This window comes from Equus caballus, chromosome 18, assembly GCF_041296265.1.
Source record: "Equus caballus isolate H_3958 breed thoroughbred chromosome 18, TB-T2T, whole genome shotgun sequence".
Lineage (NCBI taxonomy): Eukaryota > Metazoa > Chordata > Mammalia > Perissodactyla > Equidae > Equus > Equus caballus.
In genome coordinates, this window is record NC_091701.1 from 51709282 (window position 1) to 51733414 (window position 24133).

At 40.1% G+C, this 24133-nt stretch overlaps 1 protein-coding gene across 16 annotated transcripts in view; it reads right to left on the reverse strand.

The window, feature by feature from the left end:
- Window positions 1–204: 204 nt before the first annotated feature.
- SLC25A12 (solute carrier family 25 member 12) overlaps window positions 205–24133 on the reverse strand; it is a 190207-nt gene continuing 166278 nt past the window's right edge. For all 16 annotated transcript variants that reach the window (XM_070241230.1, XM_070241217.1, XM_070241221.1 and 13 more), the window contains 8 exons: window positions 23722–23880; window positions 20554–20606; window positions 20227–20307; window positions 7398–7538; window positions 5420–5558; window positions 2417–2575; window positions 2203–2293; window positions 205–893 (listed from right to left, as the gene is read on the reverse strand). In XM_070241230.1, coding sequence (XP_070097331.1) covers window positions 695–893; window positions 2203–2293; window positions 2417–2575; window positions 5420–5558; window positions 7398–7538; window positions 20227–20307; window positions 20554–20606; window positions 23722–23880 — 1022 coding nt within the window. In that variant the 3' untranslated portion in view covers window positions 205–694. The remainder of the gene's footprint in view (window positions 894–2202; window positions 2294–2416; window positions 2576–5419; window positions 5559–7397; window positions 7539–20226; window positions 20308–20553; window positions 20607–23721; window positions 23881–24133) is intronic.

Here is a 24133-nt window from a genome sequence, read left to right on the forward strand (position 1 = left end):
GACGAACAGAGGAAATCTACACACAGTTAATCCAAACGGAAGCACATCAGCACCTGCAAGTCGTCAGCCGGGTCCTCTGGCATCCACCGGCATGCATCTTTTCCAGAGGACCTCTTACTCAGTGGTGTCAGTACTTGGCCTCGTTATGCCTCTTATCAGCAAATACCTTTTTATTCCAGAATGGAAAACAAGCTAGCAATTAAATGCATCCAATATTGATGGTTTATTTCCATAAGTCACCAATAAAAGAATGAATTTAATTTTAATACATTTATTTTCGTGTGATTCTTAATAAAACACTTTCAAAACATTCTGTACATTTCAAGCCACTCAGAACTGCATTACATTCTATAAATGTGATTTTGGGGGATGAGGTGCCAAGATGTTTCTGTACAAAGATGTACAATATGTACAGTCACTATAAGTGCAAGCTGTGCAAAGCAGTCTAGAACACTAATTCATGCCAAGGCTCAGAAAACATTTCAACACATGAGACTAAAGCTTGAAACTGCGTTGTTTTTTTTCCTGGGCAAATGGTTACTTTATAAACAAATATATGTATATGTCACATAGAAAGAATAGTTTGACTCCTCAGCTCAGTCAGCACCATGCAGCTGACGGGATACATTACGGGGCTGCTCTCCCAGGCCTCTCTCTTCAGGGAGCCATTTTGCCACACTCAACAGTCTTCTCATCACTGAGCCGCTGCGGCCACCTTTGGCTGAACCACAGCAACACTAGGAGATTTAAATTTGGGGAGATAAAGGCCAAACTTGTTTTCAATGCCAGCAAAAGTGGCTGTGGCGAGTCTGTATCCACCGATGTGATCAGGATTGGCGGGAGGAAGGCCTGCAATGCGTGACTTGGGTGTTGGTTCTGAGCCAGAGGGTTTGCTGTTGGTGGGAAAAAGCCAGTGGTTAACGTGCTCCAGACTGATGCGGGCGGCAGACAACTGAACATTTTTAGCCTAACTCATGTGCCAGAAAGAAGAGTCTCCAACTATTTCCTTGTCGTCTATGCTGCACTCGTCATGATTTACAGCTGCTTTGAAGGCAACACATTCTCGTATTTGAATTAGCAGAGAAATGGCCTCAATTTCAATGCTTATATATATATAAATGGATCCACAGAGAAAAGATAGGAAAATACACTCAAATATTAACACTCTCTGGGAAGTAGGATTACGGATGATTTTCTCTTACGCTTTTCTGTTTTCCAAATTTTCTGCACTAAGCATAAATTAATCATAAGAAGTTTATATTTTTCTTTTACTTTGACATAATTTTAAAACCTAACTTTTTGAAGAGTAGACAGACTCATAAAGGATATTACTAAAATTATTTAAAGAAAAATAGATATAATTCTTACTTTTATAAAATGTGAAAGCACGGAAAAGCTTGGCTTTGTAAGATTGCTGTTCTAACTGTCTTTTAAGTCCTTCTACATCTCGGTTCAACAGGAAATTTGCTACTTGGCCTTTGAGCAGGAAACGGGTTCACAGGTTTATGACATGAAGACTCAGATACAGGATTTGATTTTCTCCTGAAAAGCTGATCATTGCTTGCTTTGGGTACAACCTTTCCCACCCAGAAAACTCAACAATGCCCCTTCTCCCCAGCACAAGCATCAAGTACCATGCTTCACGAGGCCCAATTTCTGGCCTCGATCTCACCAGTGATTATGTCCATGGGTACAACCTCTCTTTGAACCTTTTTTGGGGGCAATAAATTCGCTCTAAGAACATTTATACCTAATAATAAATTATGGTGAATAATGAAATCTGAGGTGTGAAAGGGCTTGAGTGTCTGAAAGAAAGTTCACAAAAGTGTTACTAACACAAGTTTACATTACTTGTGGTGAAAAGGTCATATAATAAAATCCAAATGGTAAGGACCAAAATCATGAAGCTCAGTATTTGCTTACACTAAAACAGACAATTATGCACATAACATTTTAACTTGCTGCCTCCCGAAGATTTCCCTAAGTAGCTGCTTAATACTGCGTACGGTGTTGCCCTGTCAAGGGCTTACTCCACTAACACTGAGGCTTCTCAAGCCCGCTGTTTGTTTTAAATGCATTGGTCCTGCAGGATTCTCAGTCCTATCAGTGTCTGAGAGTTCCCAAAATGCCTCTGTAGGCTAAACAAAGACTTGTTTTGGTTTTGGTGCTTTCTTTATAAAGGAAGTGAAGAGCTGCACTTACAGGCCTCCAAAATCAATGTAAAACCACCGCTGGAGAAGTTCGTAGGTGACCAAGGTAACACCAAACTGGGGAGAGGATCGAAACACTCGAGCTGAAAAACAGAGATGGGAGTGGGGGCACTCAACACCAGGACGACTGTGGCAAAGACCAGCAGTCATTAATGGGAGCAGGACCCTAACGCCAGCCGGCCATTCCGGATGGCTCCCCTCCCTACCTGCAGCCCCTTTCCAAAATGCTGAAGGCCCCTCTTCCCGGAGTATCTTCCAGAAACAGTCAATGACACCGCTGTATGTCGTCTGGCCGGCACGGGCAGCCACTTGCAGTCTTGTCTTGATGACATCAGCAGGGGTCACCAGAGAAGCAGCAGGCACACCTTTCAGGAGAAAGGCACATTTAATTAACCCAAAGTACCTTATAAGGATAGAAATACTGCTAACGTCTAACAATATAGTTAGCAACTTTGCTGAACTCAGAGCTTCTTAAATAGATACTGGGCACTAATGGAAACAAAGATATAAAAGCCTGTTAGCTGCTTCAGTGTGGTCAGGGCAAAATTCTTTTTTCTTTCTGAATTAGGAAAATCACTCACATTGCATGATCCCCTAGAACGGTGAGAGGAAAGAAGTGCAGCGATATTACTAGGACAATTCCCATGTGTTCCCCCTTAGGTTTCAATGATTTTACTTCTTTTTTTTTTTTTTTTTTTTTTTGAAGAAGATTAGCCCTGAGCTAACATCTACTGCCAAACCTTCTCTTTTTGCTGAGGAAGATTGGCCCTGAGCTAACATCTGTGCCCATCTTCCTCTACTTTATATGTGGCACGCTGCCTCAGGATGGCTTGATGAGTGGTGCTAGGCCCACGGCCAGGATCCAAACCAGCAAACCCAGAGCCGCCAAAGCGGAGCACGCGAACTTAACCACTATGCCAGCAGGCTGGCAGCTTTACCTAATTTTTTTTCTTAAACAAGATGCAAACATTTTCATGGATAATAAGAAATAAGGATAATGTCAATTTAACGAGCTGCCAAATGCATCTGACACCAAAATGTCGCAGTTTTTTCGCTGATTCTTGTCACCTTACTGTGCAAGGTGACTATCAATACTCACCTGCTTGAGAGGCTAACTAGAGAACGGACTGTGACTCCTTCCAAACATGCCTACATGACAGAAGTCAACATAACTGGAGCAGAGGAGGCCAGGCAACCAGTTAAGGAGCAAGAGGAGAACTGATCATCAAAAGGCCTTGTCAACCCAGCCCTGTGCCCAAGCTCTCTGGGGTCCTGTTGAGACTGACCAGCAGCAGGACACACAAGATGGATTTCACAGCCACACCTTTTACGTATAACACAAAACAGGGACCACAGAAGCAAGCTAACCTTCCTTACGGGGAAGAAATTCAATTTGGCCTGACTATCGCTGAACCATCACTAGGCAGATGGAGCTGGCAGACCGGGGCGGGGGCGGGGGGTGTCTGTTAAAGAATGAGGCAAGCACCTCCTCCCTGCACAGCCCGGCGCCTTATTCAGATGAAACTAGGTAAACCTGCCTTTGGAATGTTCTGCATTCTGAATGTTCTCAGTACCTGCCAGCAAAGTTCTACTGGTAAAAATTAGAAAAATTCATCTCTCGTTCTGACAACTGACATCAAATGTCCGTGGGCAAGAAGTTGGTGCTGACAGGTCCATGGAAATGTTTACTTGGTTCTGTCAACCATTGGCAAAATGCCTGTCCACAATTAGACTTCTCTTTGGCTCTTTTTTGTTGCTGGTTGGGAAGCACAGAGCAAAGACTGGAGGGAAAACGTGCTGGCTCCCCTTTGAAACTGGGAGACTTTGGTGAGTACCAGAAAGGGGCTGGACGAGCGCTCACTGCCAAGACTGAGAGGTAGATTTATTGGATTTCAAATGTGCAACTGACTGAAGATACAAATGCCCGATGACAAGGGATTTGCAGGACCCCAAATAAGGGCTTGAAGCTCCCCAGGAGAGTTTCTTAATCACAAGTCATGCCTTGTCATCATGGGTGAGAACAACTACATGGGTCACCCAGCATCCTCAGGCTCCCGCCACACCGCACACGTGAGGAAGTCCTCAGGATGTCCTGCTGTGTCTAGTCAGGGCACCAGAGGAGAAGGAACCCAGTGAGAGCTACACAGTACCATGAGCCCAAGGGGTCAGAGCTACACTGAGCACTTGGGGACAGCGTGTGGGTTTGTGCTCACCCTTCACATTTCTATCCTGACCAGCTGTAATGGAGAGAGAACACGTGCCCTTCCCTTGCTCTGTCATTTCTGAGTGCTGGTGCAGCAAGGACGCCTGGCCCTTCCCTTCTATCCCAAGTCAGCTCTTTCACAACTCAAGAGGAAGGCTAGACACATGAGATCAGAAGGAAGCATCTTAGCAAACTGCTGCATTTGTTAGGTTCCCCTGTCCCATGGAAGCTCTTCTGTGCCTAATGTGGTGTCTTAAACCAGATGAAGGGCTTACTCTGTTCCACTGACATTTATTGAGTTCCTATTATCACTATGCTGGCCATGTAGGCAAGGCAAGGATGAGGAGAATGAAAGCCCTGCCCTCAAGAAGCTCCCAGTCTAGTACAGAGGATAAAACTTATGCAAACTACCATGAATAAAAGACAGAAAGAACTAAGGGACAGAGAAGAGATGCCAACCAAGTACTGGGTGGTTTGCCGGGCAAGTATCACTTACATGGTCTAATGAAGATGAGGGTAGAAGGAACAGAGCTTCTTTTCATGAAGAAAGCTCAATTTTGAGCTAAATCAAGTAGGTTCCAATATACAGAAATCGAAAGTGAAGGCATGCTAGTTCTGTGCATCAGCATGAGGTACAACAAAGCAACTGACGTGATGAAGAACTTTTCCACCTTAATGCTTAGCTTGGCTGCACTCAAGGCTTCAGGGGTGCAGAAGGCTAAGAAACACGTTAATGATGAAAGCCCAATTTAGATGGGCAGATCTAATTTGGCTCCGAGTTGCTAAGCTGCATTAAGCTGTTTATCCACATTATGCAAATGTAATTAACTCTCATCAGAATTACAGCACATTCCACAAAGGAGAAAAAGTGATCATATTTAAACTAAGTCAAATACAAACAATAACCCTTCCAGAAATAAAGGGGGAAAGTACGTTGAGATTCTGTACTTCTTAAAGAGAATGGGGGGAGGATTCTTTTGGTTTAGAAAGAAAAAATTATAATTACCTGCGATGGCTCCAGCTGCAAGGAGGTTTAAACCACCCACATGTCCGTTTTCATCAGCCAGAAGTAGTTTGCAATGAGCATAAACAGGAAAGTAGATTGCAGAGAAGGGAATGTCTCGGAGGAAACACGCTTTGGCACCCTGTCGCACAGGGAGGAAACAGTACAGAATGGTTGTGTAAACAGGGTGTGAATGCCCACGAGGAATCCAGGGTGACATGCCTGGGGTGTCCTTCAAACAGCATCGGGACTGATAGGGAAGGGAAGTGGGGAGAACAGGGAAATACACATGGCTCCAGGTCTGAGAAAGGCTGGTGGATCCTGGAGTCCTAGACTTGGTTAACTGGGTAATGATGCTATTCTGACAACTAACAATTTTCTAGTATTTCCAGTATAGATTCAGTTTTTAGGGCTAATAAAAATTCAGTTCTCAAACCGCTAGGCTGTGAATGCTGTTTGGCTTTGGTGGGTGTGAGGGGAGGACGTGTGGGTGGGAATAGACTTAGAAACCCAAGATTAATAGCTTGATTCCAAAGCAACCAGCAAAGGCAGCCCCCAAAAATGAACAAATCACCAATTCAATCTACATCAGCTCAGAGCCCCTGAAGTGCCTGGTCAGAAGCCATCAGCAGGGGCAATGGAAAAGGAGACGACTTCTCCAGGGAAGGGTAGAAAGAAGCCACCAGTCTCCCCTCCTCATTCCCCAAAGCCTACACTGGGAGGACTAGGGGGACCAGACAAAACATCTTAGCAGGATGTTCCCATGGGAGCAGAAAACCACCCCAGGACAGTCTGTCCCAGTGCCTGAGGCCACTGTGAACACCTTCCTCAGCTGCTCAGGAGCCCACGCCACTCCACTGCCCAGGGCTTCACTGAGTCAGGCGAATACACCATCTTTGGCATTTGTTTCCCTAATGACTCTGCTTTTAAAAGATAAACTCAAACATTAAAAAAAAAAAAAATTCCAGGGACTCTCTGGAGGATGATACAGAGAGAAACAATATTAATAAATTCAGCTCTCAAAGGGAATACGGAAAGGACGGAAACTGGGGCTGGAGGCAAGGGAATGTATACAAAACTCTCCCAAGATAGGTATCATGGGTTATTGCTCTCCCAAGATGGGTATCATGGGTTATTGCTCTCCCAAGAGACCTGTAGCTGGGTGATGCTAATCTAGAGGATTTCTGATTTTCAGCTACAGAAGCCAATTTCCACATTTCTACAGGGACAGATCTATAAATAAATCAGATGCTATGGAATCACAGTTGTCTCTAGCAGCTAAATTTACATATTCCCCCCTTATACCACACAAAAGAATGGAAAGAAATACTCTCCCTTGTTTAAGAAAAGTAATAGCTTCTGCTCCATTACATCTGATCTGTAATGATGGCAGTAAGCATACCTGCAGGGAAGGGATCCATTGACTGGCATTTTGCTAAAGTACAGTACACTCTGGGTTTTTTAATGGAATTCATTATTGACAAATCCCACCACTTAACTTCTTAAAGACCTGAATCCTACCAAACTCGACTACTGTTTCACTGTGGTCAAATTATTAAGACAAAGAGAAGCTCCTACTGGGAAGATAACAATAGAGATAACTCAGACTCAAAATAAACATAAGCCTACTCTGAAGTCCTAAACCAGCCCAAAGAGAACACTAATGAAACTTTTCCCAAACCTGCCATCAAATAAAAGGCTGTGAGCCTGAAGCCAGCAGGCCTGCGGTGCTGGCCTCCCTTGCTGGCAGCTTCACAAAAGCCTGGAGAGGACCACAGGGGAGCGTGTTTGCATATCACACCCCCTCTAATGGAAGGGTCCTGATTTCTTCTTTTTGTTTGATTTTCTACTCCAGGGTCTACGCTGCTGGACAAGATTGCTTTTCCATTTGGGGACAGAAGTCTGGTTTCTGCATTCTTTCATATTTCCATTGAGTACATTACAACCTCCCTACTGAGACAACCCGAGGGAATCCACTCACCTTATACAGGCCAAAAAGGCCCAGGTCCCGGAGCACGTTCAGGGCACTGACCCTGGGGCCTGTGGTGATCTCTCCAGCTACCTGCAGACGAATCTTGACTATCTCCAGGGGGTTAGTAAAGATGACCTGAGAGCCGCCAGCCTGCAGGCAAGGGAGGAGACACAGAAGCAGATTTCCAAGTCAGAGCCCGACCAGCCATGTAACCAAGAAAAATCCAGAAAAGCCTCCACATTGTACCACTTTACGTCTCCCTCTTCATGGGGGAATGAGTCTGACACTTTGGCTTGGCCGATGCTAGAGGGGCTCACAGGGATGGTCCTAAACTCTGTCTCAAGCCAATCTATGTCTGGGTTTGTTTCTATTCGAAATGTCAAGAGTGCTTCTCAGACCAGTCTTTCCAGGGTCAACTCAGCCATATCCAAAATGGCAAAACTAATAAACTCACTTGGAAAACAAAAGTGAAGCCAGAGGTGGCAGTGTGGGGCTCCCCAATGAAAGAGAGAGAGAGAGAGTAGAAGGCTGGTTGGTATCTTTTAAAATCTAGGGCTAGAACTCGGATCACACTGGTTTCTTTCCTCTTTTTGGTAAGCCTTCTCTAGCTCAGCCACCTGCTTCTGCTTCCTCGGACTGCAGAGCAATTAACACAGCTCTGTCCCAGAGAGGGGCCTTAAGTCTGAGGGAACAGTCTCCTCTGGTTCAAATCTAAAACGTGTTATCCCGAGCAAACTCTGAGACGGATACACAGCTACACCCACACAAAAGGAGGGAATTTAGAAAGATAATTTCAGTATCATTTCAAGACAAAAGCAGAAAAACTCTTCAAGGCAGAGCTGGGAAATGGAACATCTAGTTACCACGAGTACCACATGGACAAATCAAAGCCGTACTCCACACTCTCCAGTGGTGAGTGACAGAGATTTGAATTTGGATAATGAGAGTGTATCTGCATCTGAAATCTGTTAACCAGTACAAGGAAAAAAAAAAAGAACGTTTAAAACTGCTACCAACTCTAACTCCTTGCTTGGTTTTTGTAAGAAAGAAAAAAATGTGTGTATGTATATGTGTGTGTACATCGATATATAAAAATATATAAAAATAAATTTTTTAAAACATAAATATATATATTTATCTCCATTCATGAAGCGAAAAAAATCTCATTTGCACATCTTCATCTCACCTGTAGCTCTTTACATTATATAATCATAACCAGTCACATAATCATCATTATATTATACAATCATAACTTCACGGCAATAGCATGTCACCCGTGAAACAGGAAATGTGTGCCACAGGTATAGAAAGATCATAAACAATGCCCATAAAACTCATGTGCAGCATTCAATGCCACTTCAATACTCTGCCTACACTCACATTCCTGTTCATTTTTGTAAAACCCACAGCTCCCCCAGGCCTCCTTCCAAGGGGCAGCAAGTCCCAGCCCACTCTCCTAACTGACCTGGGGCTAGAAACCCCCAACCACTCCTGTTGCAATCCTGACCCCTTACTCCTGTCAACATCCACAGCTGCCAGCGCAGACACAGATCCCTTTCGTCTTCGTGGGAAGTCTATTGTCCTGAACTGCCTAGGGCCCTGATCCTCTTTTCATCCACCAAGCATGGAGGTGCAGCAATTGGCCATCTCCCTCTGGATTTCCTACAACTCCCAACTCCAGACCACTGACACACAGGGCCCCAAATGAGACTGACCCAATTTTACATGTTGATGTGCCTGTGTTTCTGTCTCTTTTAATCTGTTGCACTGCAAGCAGGAGGAAGCATTTCAATGTTTCAATCTGAGCAAACAATACTTTCAAAAGGATTGCTGGGTGAAAAATTATGTTAAAATGATAATCCAAGTAATTGCTCCTGTAGCTAGTATTAAAGACCAAACCAATTGAAAAAGTCTACTACTTCCCTGAGATCTCGTTTCAATAACGGTTGCGCAGACTCTCTTTGGGAAAATGCGCTTTATATTCTAAAGCAGATTTAACAAAAGAATACAAGCACAAATTTTGATTATAATCCCCAAAACTTGCCACTGCCAGATGATGTCAACCCCTGGGTGCCACTCATTAAATGTGGACATTATATTTAAACAAATACAAAGTTCTTTCATGTTTTAATCACCAGTAAATTATAACATCCCGCAGAGCGGGAGTATCCCAACCAGCATTCCCACACCCCACAGTTCCCTCCTCCCTCCTTCTCTCACGGGCCCTTTTGGAAACAATAGTCAGTTTATTGAGATTTGTACTCCTTTAACAACTCTTCAAATTTCTTTCTGAGTGTACACGTAAGAGGTTTTCTATTAAAACCGTATGATTAAGAGAAGGAAATGACCACATTTTAAAACATAAACACTGACTGTTGTATGCTTTGATGCCTTTTTACCCAGCACACATACTAAGTCCCAACAATCAAGTGAACACAACCACAACACTGAATTTATATATAATAATCATAGCATATCATATGTCATATACATCAAGTGAGAGTGGAAACAATGAAACAATGACACTACAGCAAGGCACACATCTCTGGGTTTGTTTCACACCTACGTCCTCTGCTATATTTGAAGGAGGAAAACTTCTAGCAATTGCATAATCTGTATCTGCTTTAAATATTAATATACATTTTTTTAAACTCTATGGTAGGCCTAGGAATATGAAGGCAAATACTATCCAGAAACACTAAATAATTTTAGAAAAAATAAACATTGTTATTTAATTTATCTACAACTTTGGGTATTTTATAACACTTAAAGGGAAATATACATGGCAAATAGGCACTGTCCTTTTTTAAACTCTAACCACTATCTCATACATATTAAAGTAGGGGTGGGGGAAGGGAGAATAAAATTTGCAATTATTTCAGTCATTCTGGTAAGAAATCTAGTTACATAGAACAAGGATTATGTTATCACATCCTTAACTGAATGTTTCCCCTCTAAGAAAAATACAGGAAAATATCATTTCTCCTCTATTTTCAGATTCTACTGATTGTAAGTGATATCATTAATTTAATAAGAGCTTTTCAGAGGGAAAAAAACACTACTTACAGCAAATACAATGATTGAATATACAGAATTTCAGGAGTGTTAACTTGTGAAATAAAAATATGGTAACTTTTCAATGAAAAAATATCACTAATTTTACAAATATGCTAATGTTTGCTATTTTAAGAAGCAACAAAATTAAACAGAAAAACATTTAAATGCCCAATAAGGAAATAGTTAAGTAGAAACAACTAGATGCTCTTAATCAAGCAACAAGATTAGGTAATAAAATCATGCCAAGTAACATAAACAGGACATAAAATATTCAGTAACCGTTGATCACAAATATGTCAAAATTTACCTAAGTTTATCAAATTCAGAATGGCTTAGAGATTAAGACATTGGTTGCCTCCTAGAAAGAGAAATGAGTAGCTGGGGGAAAAAGTTTTCAAAGTGTATCCCACTGTACCTTTTAAATTCTGAGTCATATGAATGTATTAACTACTCAAAAACAAAAACATTTTAAAAAATAAACAAGAACCAGAACTGGTCTTAGACGCAGTGCCTTCTTTTAGAGACTAAGTTTTCTCTCATACATTGTTCCCCATGATAAATTTGGTAATTTATATAGTTTAAATGCATTTGTAAAAACCAGTTAGCACTAGTTATCTGTGGATCCAAAACTTTAAAAAGGCTTATCTCTCTCTCTCTCTATAAATATATGTATGAACATGAAAAAAATCTAACCGAATATAGGTAGTGATCTGAAAGAACAGACACCAAGATACACAAAATTTCAAACTAAACTGTGATGCTGCACAGCTACGGAGGCTTAGACAGACACTTGCTGCTTCTTGTACTGACGCTTACATCACATAACACCATTCCATACAATACCTTTGGTGAATTTTTTCACTCATCAAATCACCAAAATTAGTTTCTAACCCTCTAATTGCTAAATTTCCCTCTTCAAAATTTTCTGCTTTTTTTTTTAAAGAGAGGCAAGCATTAATATTAAAACTGACTTACATGTTTTCATTTTTCAGTATTAAGTTGTCATTTCTTTGTTCTAGAACTGAATTACAAATGACACAATAAAAGGGAACAAATCTCATTTTGAATGAGAATTACCTATATACAACAGAAATGGAAAGAATGTAAAAACTTCCATTTAATCTTGTGTCACATAAATTTTTTTTAAGTGAGAAAATAAACCAACTAAAGCTGACAGAAAAGTTAGAGGAGAAAAAGGCTGTAATACTGAGATGTCACCGTGCCTCCTGACGTGCCTGAGGCCACGGGGCTGCACACAGGATTAGGCCTGTTCAACCTCCTGCCCTCACAGTCCCACCCCAGGGGCAGAGTCCACAAAAGGGCTGGGGACCTGGCCCTGCTTGTGCCAAGTCCCCCGTTTACTTCCCTCTTTGATCTGCTGTCTCCTGTAGTTTGGAACTATTTCCCTCCAACACAAATCTGAACAATTCATTATGAAGTCTTCCCTTACAGAGACCGATGAAAATCTAACTTCAATTTAAGGCCGCACCAGCTCCTTAACAGATGTACAAAATCTGTGCATTTAAAACAATCAGACAAACAGCAGAAGTAAGAGAATTAGTTGTCGCTAGGACTGACTCAAGGGGAACAGGAACAGACAGTGACTCTGTCTCTCACGCCTTCAACCAGACTTTCTCAGATATTTTATAAAGCAATGGGGAATGCTCCGGGTCTTTCTAAAATAGTCTAGGATAGTGACAGTTTAAAAGGAATCAACTGCAATTTGCTCATTGCTGAGTGATGATATACACCAGGGTGTTAGGGTACGAACAGATAAAACTACGCATACCCCCAAGTAGGGTGAAGGAAGAGTCAAAATCCCTGTGTACCTACCATAAGCCACTTTGACAGAAACAGATACGGATTTTTTACTTGTGTTCACATAAGTATGGAAGCATAAAGTTGGAACCACACTGACTCTTGGGGGTGGGATTTGGAGAAACCATTTCCAAACAACTCTTTAGAGATGTGTAAGCTCCGTGGCTGAGGAAGACACAGCATAGGGAACTGGCCGGCTATGCTTCTTGGCTCCCAGGATTAGTGATTGCTGCAAATAGTAAGCGGGCTTCTTGCTGCACCTATATGCATGTGGGTGTGGGTGTGTGCGCGTGTGCACACACACACATAAGCTGAAGGAGGAAGCATGGAAGAGTGGAAAGATTCTAGGTTTGGAAGGCTGTTGACCTAGATTGTCATTAACTTTGTGACCTTAGATAGGTCATAACCTTTCCATTCCTTGGTTTCCTAATGAGACAACAGGGATCTCAACAACTGCCCTATGTACCTCACAGAGCTCTTGTGCACTAATGTGAGACACTATGCAGACTGAACGCAAGATACCAAGGGAAGGGATGTGTTCTCCAGAAGGTACGCTCCCAGAGGGCTGAGGAAACGCCTGCAATATGACAGGATCACATTAGCCCTTTGCTGAGCAGTGAATACATTTTGAGTTTTAGGACTTCTATCCATTCACAAGTATACACTCTCTGAAGAAGGTAATGTGATCAGGTGAAAGTGCTGTGGTTACAGTGTAACAACATAAAAACAGGTACTTACCAAAGAGGTGTTTAGAAAATACATATAGGTCAGTCCTAAAAGTGTAAAGTACAGGCTTTTAAAATTTCTCCTTGGTTGACTTGGAAAGACAAATTTTTTCTCACTTAAGTTCATGGATATGTCTAAGAAACTCTACATTATCTTTTTCTTTTGAAAACCACCACAGACACCATTAAGATAATTAGTAGACAAGTCATAGACCAGGAAAAATATTCATAACACATATATCTGATGAAGGACTGTATCCATGGGATATTAAGAACTCCTAGAAATCAGTAATAATAACCTAATAAAAAATAGGCAGAGGAGTTGAACAGATACTTTACAAAAAAAGATATATGAACAGCCAATAAACACATGAAATGATACTCAATATCTTTAGGCACCATGGAAATGCAAATTAAAACCACAATAAGATATCATTTCACACCAACTAGAATGACTAAAATAAAATAGACTAAGAACATCAAACATTGATGAGGATGTGGAGTTCCTCATACACCGGTGATGACACTGTAAAACGGTCCACCTACTTCGAAGAACCAACTGGCAGTTTCTTTTAAATTGAACATACACCTGCTCCATTCTACTCTTAGATATTCAACCAAGAAAAATGAAAGTACATGTTGACAAAAAGATTTGTACAAGAATGTTTATAGCAGCCTTATTTATAACAGATAAAAACTGGAAACAACCCAAATGTCCATCAACAGAAGAATGGATAAGCAAATTGTGGTTGATTCATACAATGAAATAATGCCCAGTAAAATTAAAAACAAACAAAAGACCAACTACTGATACCCACACAACAAGGATGACTCTTGAAAACACTATGTTAGGCAAAAGAGGCCAACCATGAAGAATGCATTTTGTATGATTCCATTTATATGAAATCCGAGAAGAAACAAAACTGGTGACATAAATCAGAACAGTGGTTGCCTGGGGGAGCGGAGGAGTGATTAACTAGAAATAGGCGTGATTGAATTTTCTGGGGTGAAATGGTCTATCTTATCTTGGGTGGTGATTTCATGGTTGCGTACAACTGCTGAAACTCACTGAGTTCACATCTAAGATCTGCTCAATTTTTACACGTTAATTATATCTTAATAAATTATCATACATGTTAAATTTTTATTATATATACCTATATAATTGGAAAAAAAGAAAGAAAAGCCACTACAAACTTGAATGGGCTCATCCAGATTTATTTTATTTTTTTTGCTGGGGAAGATTTGACTTGAGGTAACATCTGTGCCGGTCTTCCTCTACTTTGTATGTGGGTCACCACCACAGCATGGCCATCGACCAGTGGTGTAGGTCTGTGCCCAGGAACCGAACCTGGGACCTGAAGCACAGCGTGCCGAACTTTAACTACTAGGCCAAGGGGCCAGCCCTAGATTTATTTTGACACATGGAGAAGGCTCTGATTTGATTCCTTAAGAGACCATTATAGAATAAAAGGAGTTGGTCTTAAAATTAAAATACTTGGGCTCACATGAAACCTGCAGCATATATTAGCTGTGTCATTTGGGGTGAGAGAGTTATCCTTTCTGAGCTTCTGTTCCTCATCTACTTATTTCATAGGAGATGCCAATAGTGAATATTAAAGTACTTTGAATATTCTAAGTTAACATTACAGTATTATTCCTGCCCACAACAGATATCATAATCATTTTTTTTTTTTGAGGAAGATTAACCCTGAGCTAACATCTGCTGCCAATCCTCCTCATTTTGCTGAGGAAGACTGGCCCTGAGCTAACATCCATGTCCATCTTCTCCTACTTTATATGTGGGGTGCCTGCCACAGCATGGCTTGCCAAGTGGTGCCATGTCTGCACCCAGGATCTGAACCGGCGAACCCTGGGCTGCAGAAGCAGAACATGTGAACATCTGCTGGCCCCCAGATATCAAAATTAAACAGTCAATTATATTTATGTCTGATATGGACATGTAATATGTGTGTGTGTACATATATATATGTGTTCATACACATATAAAGAGAGACTTTCTAATAGAAAAATAAAAACACATGGCCTGATAAGAATGGCTTACCTATGAAAACAAAGGGAAAAAATTATTTTGAAACCTATTGTTACATATACACTACACATACAGCATTCATAACAGACATTTACTGAGTAACTATATACACACAGATACACTCTTAGTCCATCCCCAGCTAAAGAAGGGCAAGCAATTAGTAAACCTAAAGTTCAATTTATAGATACTACAACAAAAAAACTTATGCTAGCACATCTAAATTATCAAAAATTCTGAACTAGTAAGTCTTTTTTGAGAAGGTTTTGATATAAATATAAAAAAATTGGGGTAATGTTCACAATGGAGATGTAAAATTTGAAAACGCACACTCTGTTTATACTTATATTTCCAAAAGTTATACTCTATTTCTAAAGTGAAAAGTTCCACTGTGATTCCCTGCTGCCCTTAGAAAGTGAGAGCTGCTTGCATTTCCAATCAAGAAGTCAGAGTCAATAAAACTTCCATCTGGTTTAAAAAAGAATGTACGTGTGTCTGTACCTATATATGCACATGAGCATGTGCACATGCGCATGAAAACGTTAGAAGGTAATATACAAAAATGTTGACAATGGAAAACAAAACTGTTATTTGGTAATATATCTGTTCAAGGGAAATGACCCTAAAAAATTTAACTTAAAAATTTTTGTGAAAGGTCAAAGACCTAAATGTCTAAGAGCTAAAACTATAAAACTCTTAGAAGAAAACAGAAGTATAAATATTTGCGATCTTGGATTAGGCAATGATTTCTTAGATATGACACCAAAAGCACAAACAACAAAAGAAAACATAGATAAATTGGACTTCATTAAAATCAAAGTCCAATTCTTTCAAGGACACAGTTAAGAAAGTGAAAATATTTGTAAATCACATATCTGATAAGAGACTCTAAATATATAAAGAACTCTTGTAACTCAATAATAAAAGACAAATAATCCAATTTAAAAATGGGCAGGAGCCAGCCCTGTGGTATAGTAGTTGAGTTTAGCACGCTCCGCTTCAGCGGCCCAGGTTTGCGGGTTTGGATCCCAGACGTGGACCTACATCACTCATCAGTCATGCTGTAGCAGTGACCCACATACAAAATAGAGGAGGACTGGCACAGATGTTAGGTCAGGGCTAATCTTCCTCAAGGGAAAAAAAAGGGGAGGAGAGATTCTGATGGACTTTTCTCCAAAGAAGATATACAAATGCCAATACATTCATAAAAAGAAGCTCAATACCACCAGTTGTTAGATCACAATAAGATACCACTTTACACCCACTAGGATGGGTATAATGAAAAGACAGATAATCACAACTGTTGACAAGGATGTGGAGAAATCAGAACCCTCATACACTGCTGGTAGGAATGTAAAATAGTGCAGACACTTTGGAAAACAGTCTGTCAGTTCCTCAAAATACTAATTAGAGTTACCATATGACTCACCAATTCCACACCTAGGTATATACCCAAGAGAAATGAAAGCATTTGTCCACACAAAACTTTTTACATGAATATTCACAGCAGTATTATTCATAATAGTGGAAAACAACCCAAAGGTTCAACAACAAATGAATGGACAGACAAAATGTGATGTATCTATATAAGGAATATTGTTCAGCAATAAGGCCTGCAGTACTGATACACGCTACAACATGGATGAACCTTGAACACACTATGCTGAGTGAAAGAAGGCAGACACAAGAGGCCACATAGTGTACGATTCCATTTGCATGAAATGTCCAGAATTGGTGAATCTATGGAGATGGAATGTTTATTGGTGGTTGTCCAAGCCCTCCTGGGAGGAGAGAGGGAAGGCTGGGGGGCAACAGCCACAGGGTACCAGCTTTCTTTTTGGGTGATAAAAATAGTCTAAAATTGATTGTGATGATAGTCACACAACTCTATGAATATACTAAAAAATACTGAATTGTACACTTTAAATGGGGGGAATTGTATGGTATGTGAATTATATCTCAATTTTATTCTAAAAATTTTCCTGAAACATAGCAGGCATTCAATGAATGAGAGAATGAATAAATCAAAGAATGAAAGAATGGGAACATAGACCAAATATAAGAGAATACGGATTTGGAGACAGAAGTGGTTTGAATCTCAATTTTTCCATTTACTAAGTGCTGGATTTCACTGAGCTTTTAGTTTCTTCAACTCTAGCTGGGAATAATAATGAGATAATGCCTATAAAGTGTTCAATCCAGTGCAAGATGCTCAAGAAATGGTAGCTATTATGATGAATTATAATCATAAGCACATATTTTCTTTGGTGATATGTAAAATGAAGCAAATCATGATAAAAAATTCTACTTTCAAATTACCACAGTGGAATATGATTAGATTTAAGATTAAGTTTTATCTGGTGAGCATGATAAGGAACTACCCTTTTTCTATGAGATAGAAACATATCCTAAGTCTGGTTCTCTGCACAGAAGAAAAAAACTCTAAATCCTTCTCAGCCTTGACAACTTGTTCAATGAGAACGAATAAATGAAAGAATGAATGGAAGGACACATACCGAACATGAATAAATATGGATTTGAAGCCCAAGTGTTGGAATCTCAACTTGGTCATTTACTAAGTGTGGGATCTCACTGAAGTTTTATTTTCTTTAACACTAGTTGAGAATAATAATGAGATAATGCCTATAAAATGTTCAGCCCAGTAGGAAAAGCTCCTACTGCTCATTAGCAATCTAGTAGATTAGAGCTACATTAAAAGCAAAAATCAGTGTCAATGATAGCGCTAATATTTTAGCTAAGTTGAGTGGTAGGTTCACAGATGCTCATTTTATTATTACTCTTTATAGCTATATAGAGTATACTCTTTTGCACATATCAAACATCACATACTTTTAGAATTGGATCATAAAACAAAACAAACAACAAAGAAAAACATATAATGTCTAAGGAGTGGATATTTTTATTTCTTGGTCACTTCATGATCTAATCAATGCATACCATTTTTCCTAAAGGCAGCATGGTCATTGTCATAGCAGTAGAATTTCCCTCCCTTATAGAGGCAACTCAAGGCCCGGGTCCTAGGTGCTCCCTCTGCTGGGGAAAAAACCTATAAAGCCAATACTGACGGCTCAGTTTGAGCCATTTCCTCTGAACTAACCTGCATTAGGTTAGTACATTAAGTACATCTTTAAAACGGAGTGATTTGGGGAAGAACAGCAGCACTCTTCTCACCTAGCGGCACTGACAGCATTCAGCCAAACACCCACAGGGACACTGCACATAATATCACCACCACTACCCAGGATGGCGAGGGTTCTCATGATCAGGCTCATGGCAGCCACTCTTCCCAGTGTCTATCCGGTGGCTGCTTACCAGGTTTCATTCAGTAAAGAGAGTATTCCTATATTCCAGAACGCCTGACAGTCTACAAGTAGAGACTCATCCATTTTGTGTAAGACTTTATTCTCCGTTGAAAGACACAGACTTTGGAAGAAGCAGTAGATTAAGCTCTAACGATCATTTACGCTGCAGCGTGATTGAGTTCACCAACAGAAACTCAATAATTGCACATTTTCTTTCCTCCCTGAATGAAGAGGGTTAGAGGGAAGAGGGAAGCAGAAAATGTTCGAGGTGAAGAACTGCAGACAAGCTAATCATTCTGCCGAGAGCCCAACCTGACTATCCTTCATGCTGTCAACTTCCGTGCAGACAATCCATCAAAGTCCCAGAAATGAGTCATGACTAAGGAAGAGATTTGGAGTGTCAGTACAACCCTTAAGGCACCCCAGACTTCAAAAGAACTTCCCAAAGTTCAAACCTAGAAACAGGGCCCATAACTACGAAGAACAAAGGAACCAGATATCTGATTATGGTTTAACCACTAGGGTCACCTGTGAGACATGGGACAGGTCAGTTTCATGGGCAAAATCCTGTGGATGATACAAATGGAAACAGAAATAATTAGCTACATGGAACAGAAAGAGCATGACTTAGGAAATTTTTGGCAAATGTATGTATGTGCTGTGGCAAAACCGAATCAGGAAACTTCTTAACCAAACTGAAACTAAAACCAGTGAGAAAAAGAATAGTTACGATTTGCAAAGATTCTCTCATTAGAAGGGAAACAATTACAGCAACTAATTGGGGTAGAGGAAGAGGAGAAACTATATTTTTGGTGATCTGCCTAAGCAAAGGTTTTATTCTATGTCCATTATTTGTCCTTCATGAAAAAAAAGCCAGCCAAAGAGGTGAGTTTTCCTCCTGAGAATGCACTTGGGGGCATGCAGGCACACATGCAAAAAGCACGTGCACACACACACACCCCTAGCCACCTCTTCCATAAGAACTTTGGTTGCAGAAAGGTGAGGACCCAGGTATGCGCCAGGCTGACAAATCTCATCAAGGAGAATCCAGAGCAGCCTCTCTCTCTGACCCTCAGGGCATCTTCTCTGAATTAAAAGCCGCAAAGGTCATCGACCTCATCACCTCAGGTTCCACAAGCAACTGAGGAGGGTTTAGCCAAGACTGTCAGCCAATTCAACTGGAAGTTATTAAGGCTTTCAGGGACAAAACCGACTAAATAAGTCTAAAACAAATCATGTATTACCAAATGTGAAATGAACACCACAAGTAAAATTAGTTGAGCTGCACACTTAGATTTGAGAATTGGTCTAAATCCAATGTCATGCTCACACTTTAAAGATAGAAACCCTTGTGCTCTAAATAAATATAATCTGAATGCGTTCAGGATTGTCAACAGCCTCAACATAGTTATGGTTCTTTGCTATATCCTGGTCCCTAAAGAAGGAAAATTATAATTATAACACAATGGTTTACTCAGTCCTACACCTAAAATATAAGGGCCAAATTAATCAGTCATCTCACACTTATTTTAAAGTTCCAGTCAGTATAAGGGTATGGTAACTCTACTCACTACTCTATTTTCCGTGCTATTTAAGAAGAATCAGAATTAGAACTTTAAAAACTGTGGAAGATAATGCATCAGGAGCTTCTAAGAGACCAAGCTGACAAAAACACCACTTCTTTTCTGCACTCAGAACCAGTTAGATGATGCGATGAAATTAAAAAATCATTCCATATGATCACTGAGAAAATCTGCTTAGAATCCTTTGAGTTCAGGGAGAATGTCACTCACATATTATATCTAATGTGTAAGAAGGTTAAAAGAACCTATTTGCCACAAGACATGCCCAGAATTAATACTTACACAACCTCCAGCAAGAATTTCTGCTAAAAGTGGAATGGAGCCATCTCTTCTGGTAAATTTGTCCCGGACAAAATCGTTAACCTAATTAGAAAGACAACATCAGTTAACCATAATTCCCAACCATTTCCTCTACTGGCACATTATTAGTTTTCCAAGTCAGGAAAATATTTGTCTCATTATAAAATTTAAAATTATCAAAAGTCTCCATATAAATTTCAAATTTTACAAATGCCTTGACAGTGGGCCAGTCTCAGCAGCATCAGTTTTAATTTTTGGCTTAATGATAATCTAAACCAATGACATAAATTCAATGAGAAAGAAACTTACAGTCAGTTTAATGGCCTTTTCTGGAGCAACCCCTATAAGTTGTGGTATCAGACCTAGGTAAACAGAGAGAATTGTTAGCAATAGAGATGCACTAGACATGAAGATACAAGCCCAACGAGGAACGGTTTTTCCCATATTATTTACCCATCAAACATTTTAGGGTTTTCATTAAAATGGGAAAAAATGGATTACCCCCAAAACTCTGTATATGTATGTAATAATTATTTATGTCAAATATAATGTTATGCTTTCTTGAGGCTATAAATCCTTTTCTTAAGCACGCTTCCTTTAAAGCCTAGTTATCTAACACCTCCCAAAAAGTACGTGAGGAAGGAATGGAGCCCATGGATCTTCTCTACTCCAGGAACACTGCCAATAACAACGTAACCAAATTCCCTCTCTTTACAACCAACAACATACAAATATACACAGACACTTTAAAGAAGTCAAGGTTATATGCTTGGAAAAGTTCTGCAAAGCATGCTGTAAAGGAGACCCAGATTTTGCCACAAATGATGCTACCTATGTAACAGCATACAGTAGCTTGGTTATTACAGATTACTAGCTCCCATAATTTTCTCTTTAGAGAAACTCAGAATTCAGCACTCATTTATTTAAAAGGAAGCCAAAACTCCAAGAAAAATGCAGTTTTAAGTATCATTTAATGGGTATCTTCTACAAGCAAAAACATATGCTTATTGTATTATTTACTAATATATGTCAAACTTAAGACATTTCAAAAGAATCCTCTTAAAACAAAGGAAATCATTATTCTTAGAAAGTTAAATTTCCCAGGCTGGCTGCAAACTGGAAAAGAAAAAAACATATAAACAATTCAACATCTGTAGATATTCATAGGGCTCAGCTTTCTAAAGCACACAGATTATCCAAATTGTTAGCATACATTTCTTGCGTACATTTTTTAAAGATGCTAACAATAAACACTTTCTATCCTTTAAATCACCCAGCCAAGGGGGAGCTATGTATGTGTTTGCACGCTCACTGCTGATCTTAAGCCTGCTTTGAGGATACTGCTGAGTGATTTTCTATGAGTTGAGAGCCAGCAAGTAATCGTACATACAGGCTACTGTCAGTCAAACTGAATTATCAATGACAAACAAATCCGCACACACCTTAATGGGTAGCAGACTGATTTAAAAGAAGAAATCAGCAGATGGCAGTCTTAACTTGCTAACCCTCATGATTATCAGACCCTATTACTTTTACTCTAACTCCCATACAACCATGTCAGCATGCGTATTTGTTTTACAACTTGCCTCAATAAGGCACATAGAATTTTAATAAAGTACTGATTTACGTCATTTTACCATTGTTTCCTGCAAAGAAATTTAGGCTAATCTGTCAACAATTTTGTCAATCAACTGACAGAATAATGGACCAGTTCTAAGCAATATATGACAATATCAATAATCACAGTGTTCACATATAGGACTCCTACAATCCTTTCCCTAATACAAGAGTCTCTCATCTAAAGGACTGATTTTATCAGCTCACATCCTGAATAAAGGTAGCAATCCCTCTGTCTCCTCACCTCCGCCCCCAACTTGCTATATTGGACCCATTTAATTAACATGACATCTCTCCCAAATGAAATCTTCTGTAAACATCCATCCATTGAGAAGGCTAAATAAACTGTGCAGTATATATCTAGGTTCCTTCTAATAGAGGTCATTCTCTTTAAAAGTATATCAAGGAGGAAGAAAAGTCATCATTCGACAAAAAAAGATTGGAGATGTCAAACAAACACACAAAAAATGACCTTAGCACCACTCGACTCTTAGATTCCCTATTAAATAAAATCTAGATATGCAGAGTTTAATGCAGTTTAAAACAAGCATTCACGTGACAATCTACATTCGGGACAATGCACACTTCTTCCCATGGAGAACACACTGTACAGCTAGAATTTAGAGAGACTAGAGCTCTGAATATTTCAGCAAAATTAATTACAATCATTCTTAGGAGCTGAGTATTTGAGCCTAGTTTGATTTCAGAACCACTCTCTTCTCTTATACTATACATAATGCCAAACATAAACCTCCTCATGACCCTCTCCTTCAAATCTAAGTGTATCAGAGCTACATTTCTCACTTGAATATCTGCACATAATGCTAACCAGAGGTGTTTTTTCTCCGGTCCATGAGCATAAAGCTTTGTTCAGGACCAGTCTTTCTCTCTAAGGAAGAGGTACTAAGCCAAATAGTTCAACAGAGCTCAGAATGAGCTTGGGATTAATGAGACCGTGTGTGCAAACAAACAAGTACAGTAAATTACATAAATGCCCTGGACTTGAGTATGTAGAGAGTATTTTCAAAGAATTCCAAGTGGCGCCCAAAGAGATTAAAAAATTAATCTCCCTCCCAAAGGAAACCCTAAATTCTAATGTGAAAACATCTACATGAAAGTCATTCTCCCTCCAAAGAGAACAAGTTCCTACAAAGCCAACGGGGGTGGGGAGAATTCTGCACGGGGCCACTGCCTCTGACGCCGACAGCGCTGTGCTCAGCCTAGAGCTGGTGCTAACACTCCCTGCAGAAGAAAAGCTCTCTGCTTTCACTCAGAGCCTCTGAACCAAGGGGAGGAAAGGGGCAGGAATGAGACTTGGAGCCAAAAGGTTTTCTTTTTTTGTAAACTTCAGATGACTCACTGGAAAAGACTTATGAATCTGGAAGAGAGAAAAACATTCGCTATTTCTTCCAGTTGAAACAAGTGGATAAGAGAGTAAACTCACCTTCCAGTGGCACCCTGGCTTCTATTTCACAGAGAAGGGGTGTTTTCCTCCTCTCTAATTCTTTGAGAAAAGAAGCTCTCTATTTTTTAGCTGCCGTCCTCGTATTCCACCTGCAGACGTGCACCTTAGTTTGTAAGAGCACGGTGACCAGAGACCCATGTTGGGACACACGCAGGATTTGAATTCCAAGAAATATAAATAGCAGGAAGAAGAAATGAAGACCTTGTCTTCAGACTAATAGTGCTAGTTACCAGCAAGAATGTAAAAAGGGAAACGAGCAATCAGAAAATAAAAAGAGAGAAACAGCCCTAGTCTGACCGGGCAGGGTACACACTGATTTTCATAATATGCGAGTTGAAATCTGCCGCTGGTGAGATAAAACCACTAACTTCAGCAGCTGAGATTTGCTTACTCACCTCGGTAGAGTCCAAAGAAGCCCTCATAACGCAAGACTTTCTTGAAACAGTCAAAGCTGTTTTTGTACATCAGCTCCCCCACGACAGAGCCACTGCCACGCTGGTTTTGCATGCGGGTCTTCACCAGATCTATAGGGTACACCGCAGTGGCCCCCACAGCTACAAAGAAAACAATTTTAAGGGTTCAAAGAGAGCATGGTTAAAGGGAGAATCTATAAGGACAACAAATCTCATCTCGAAGGACTAGAAAATAAAACACAACATCTATCCTCACGAAAGAGACTGTGTTATTTTTCCTTCTCCCATACGCAGCTCAAGGATGACAGGCTTGCAGCCATTGGGATCCATAAATACAGCTGCTTCAGAGAAGAACTGCGGCGGATTTTCAAGTCATCACCAACATTACACAATC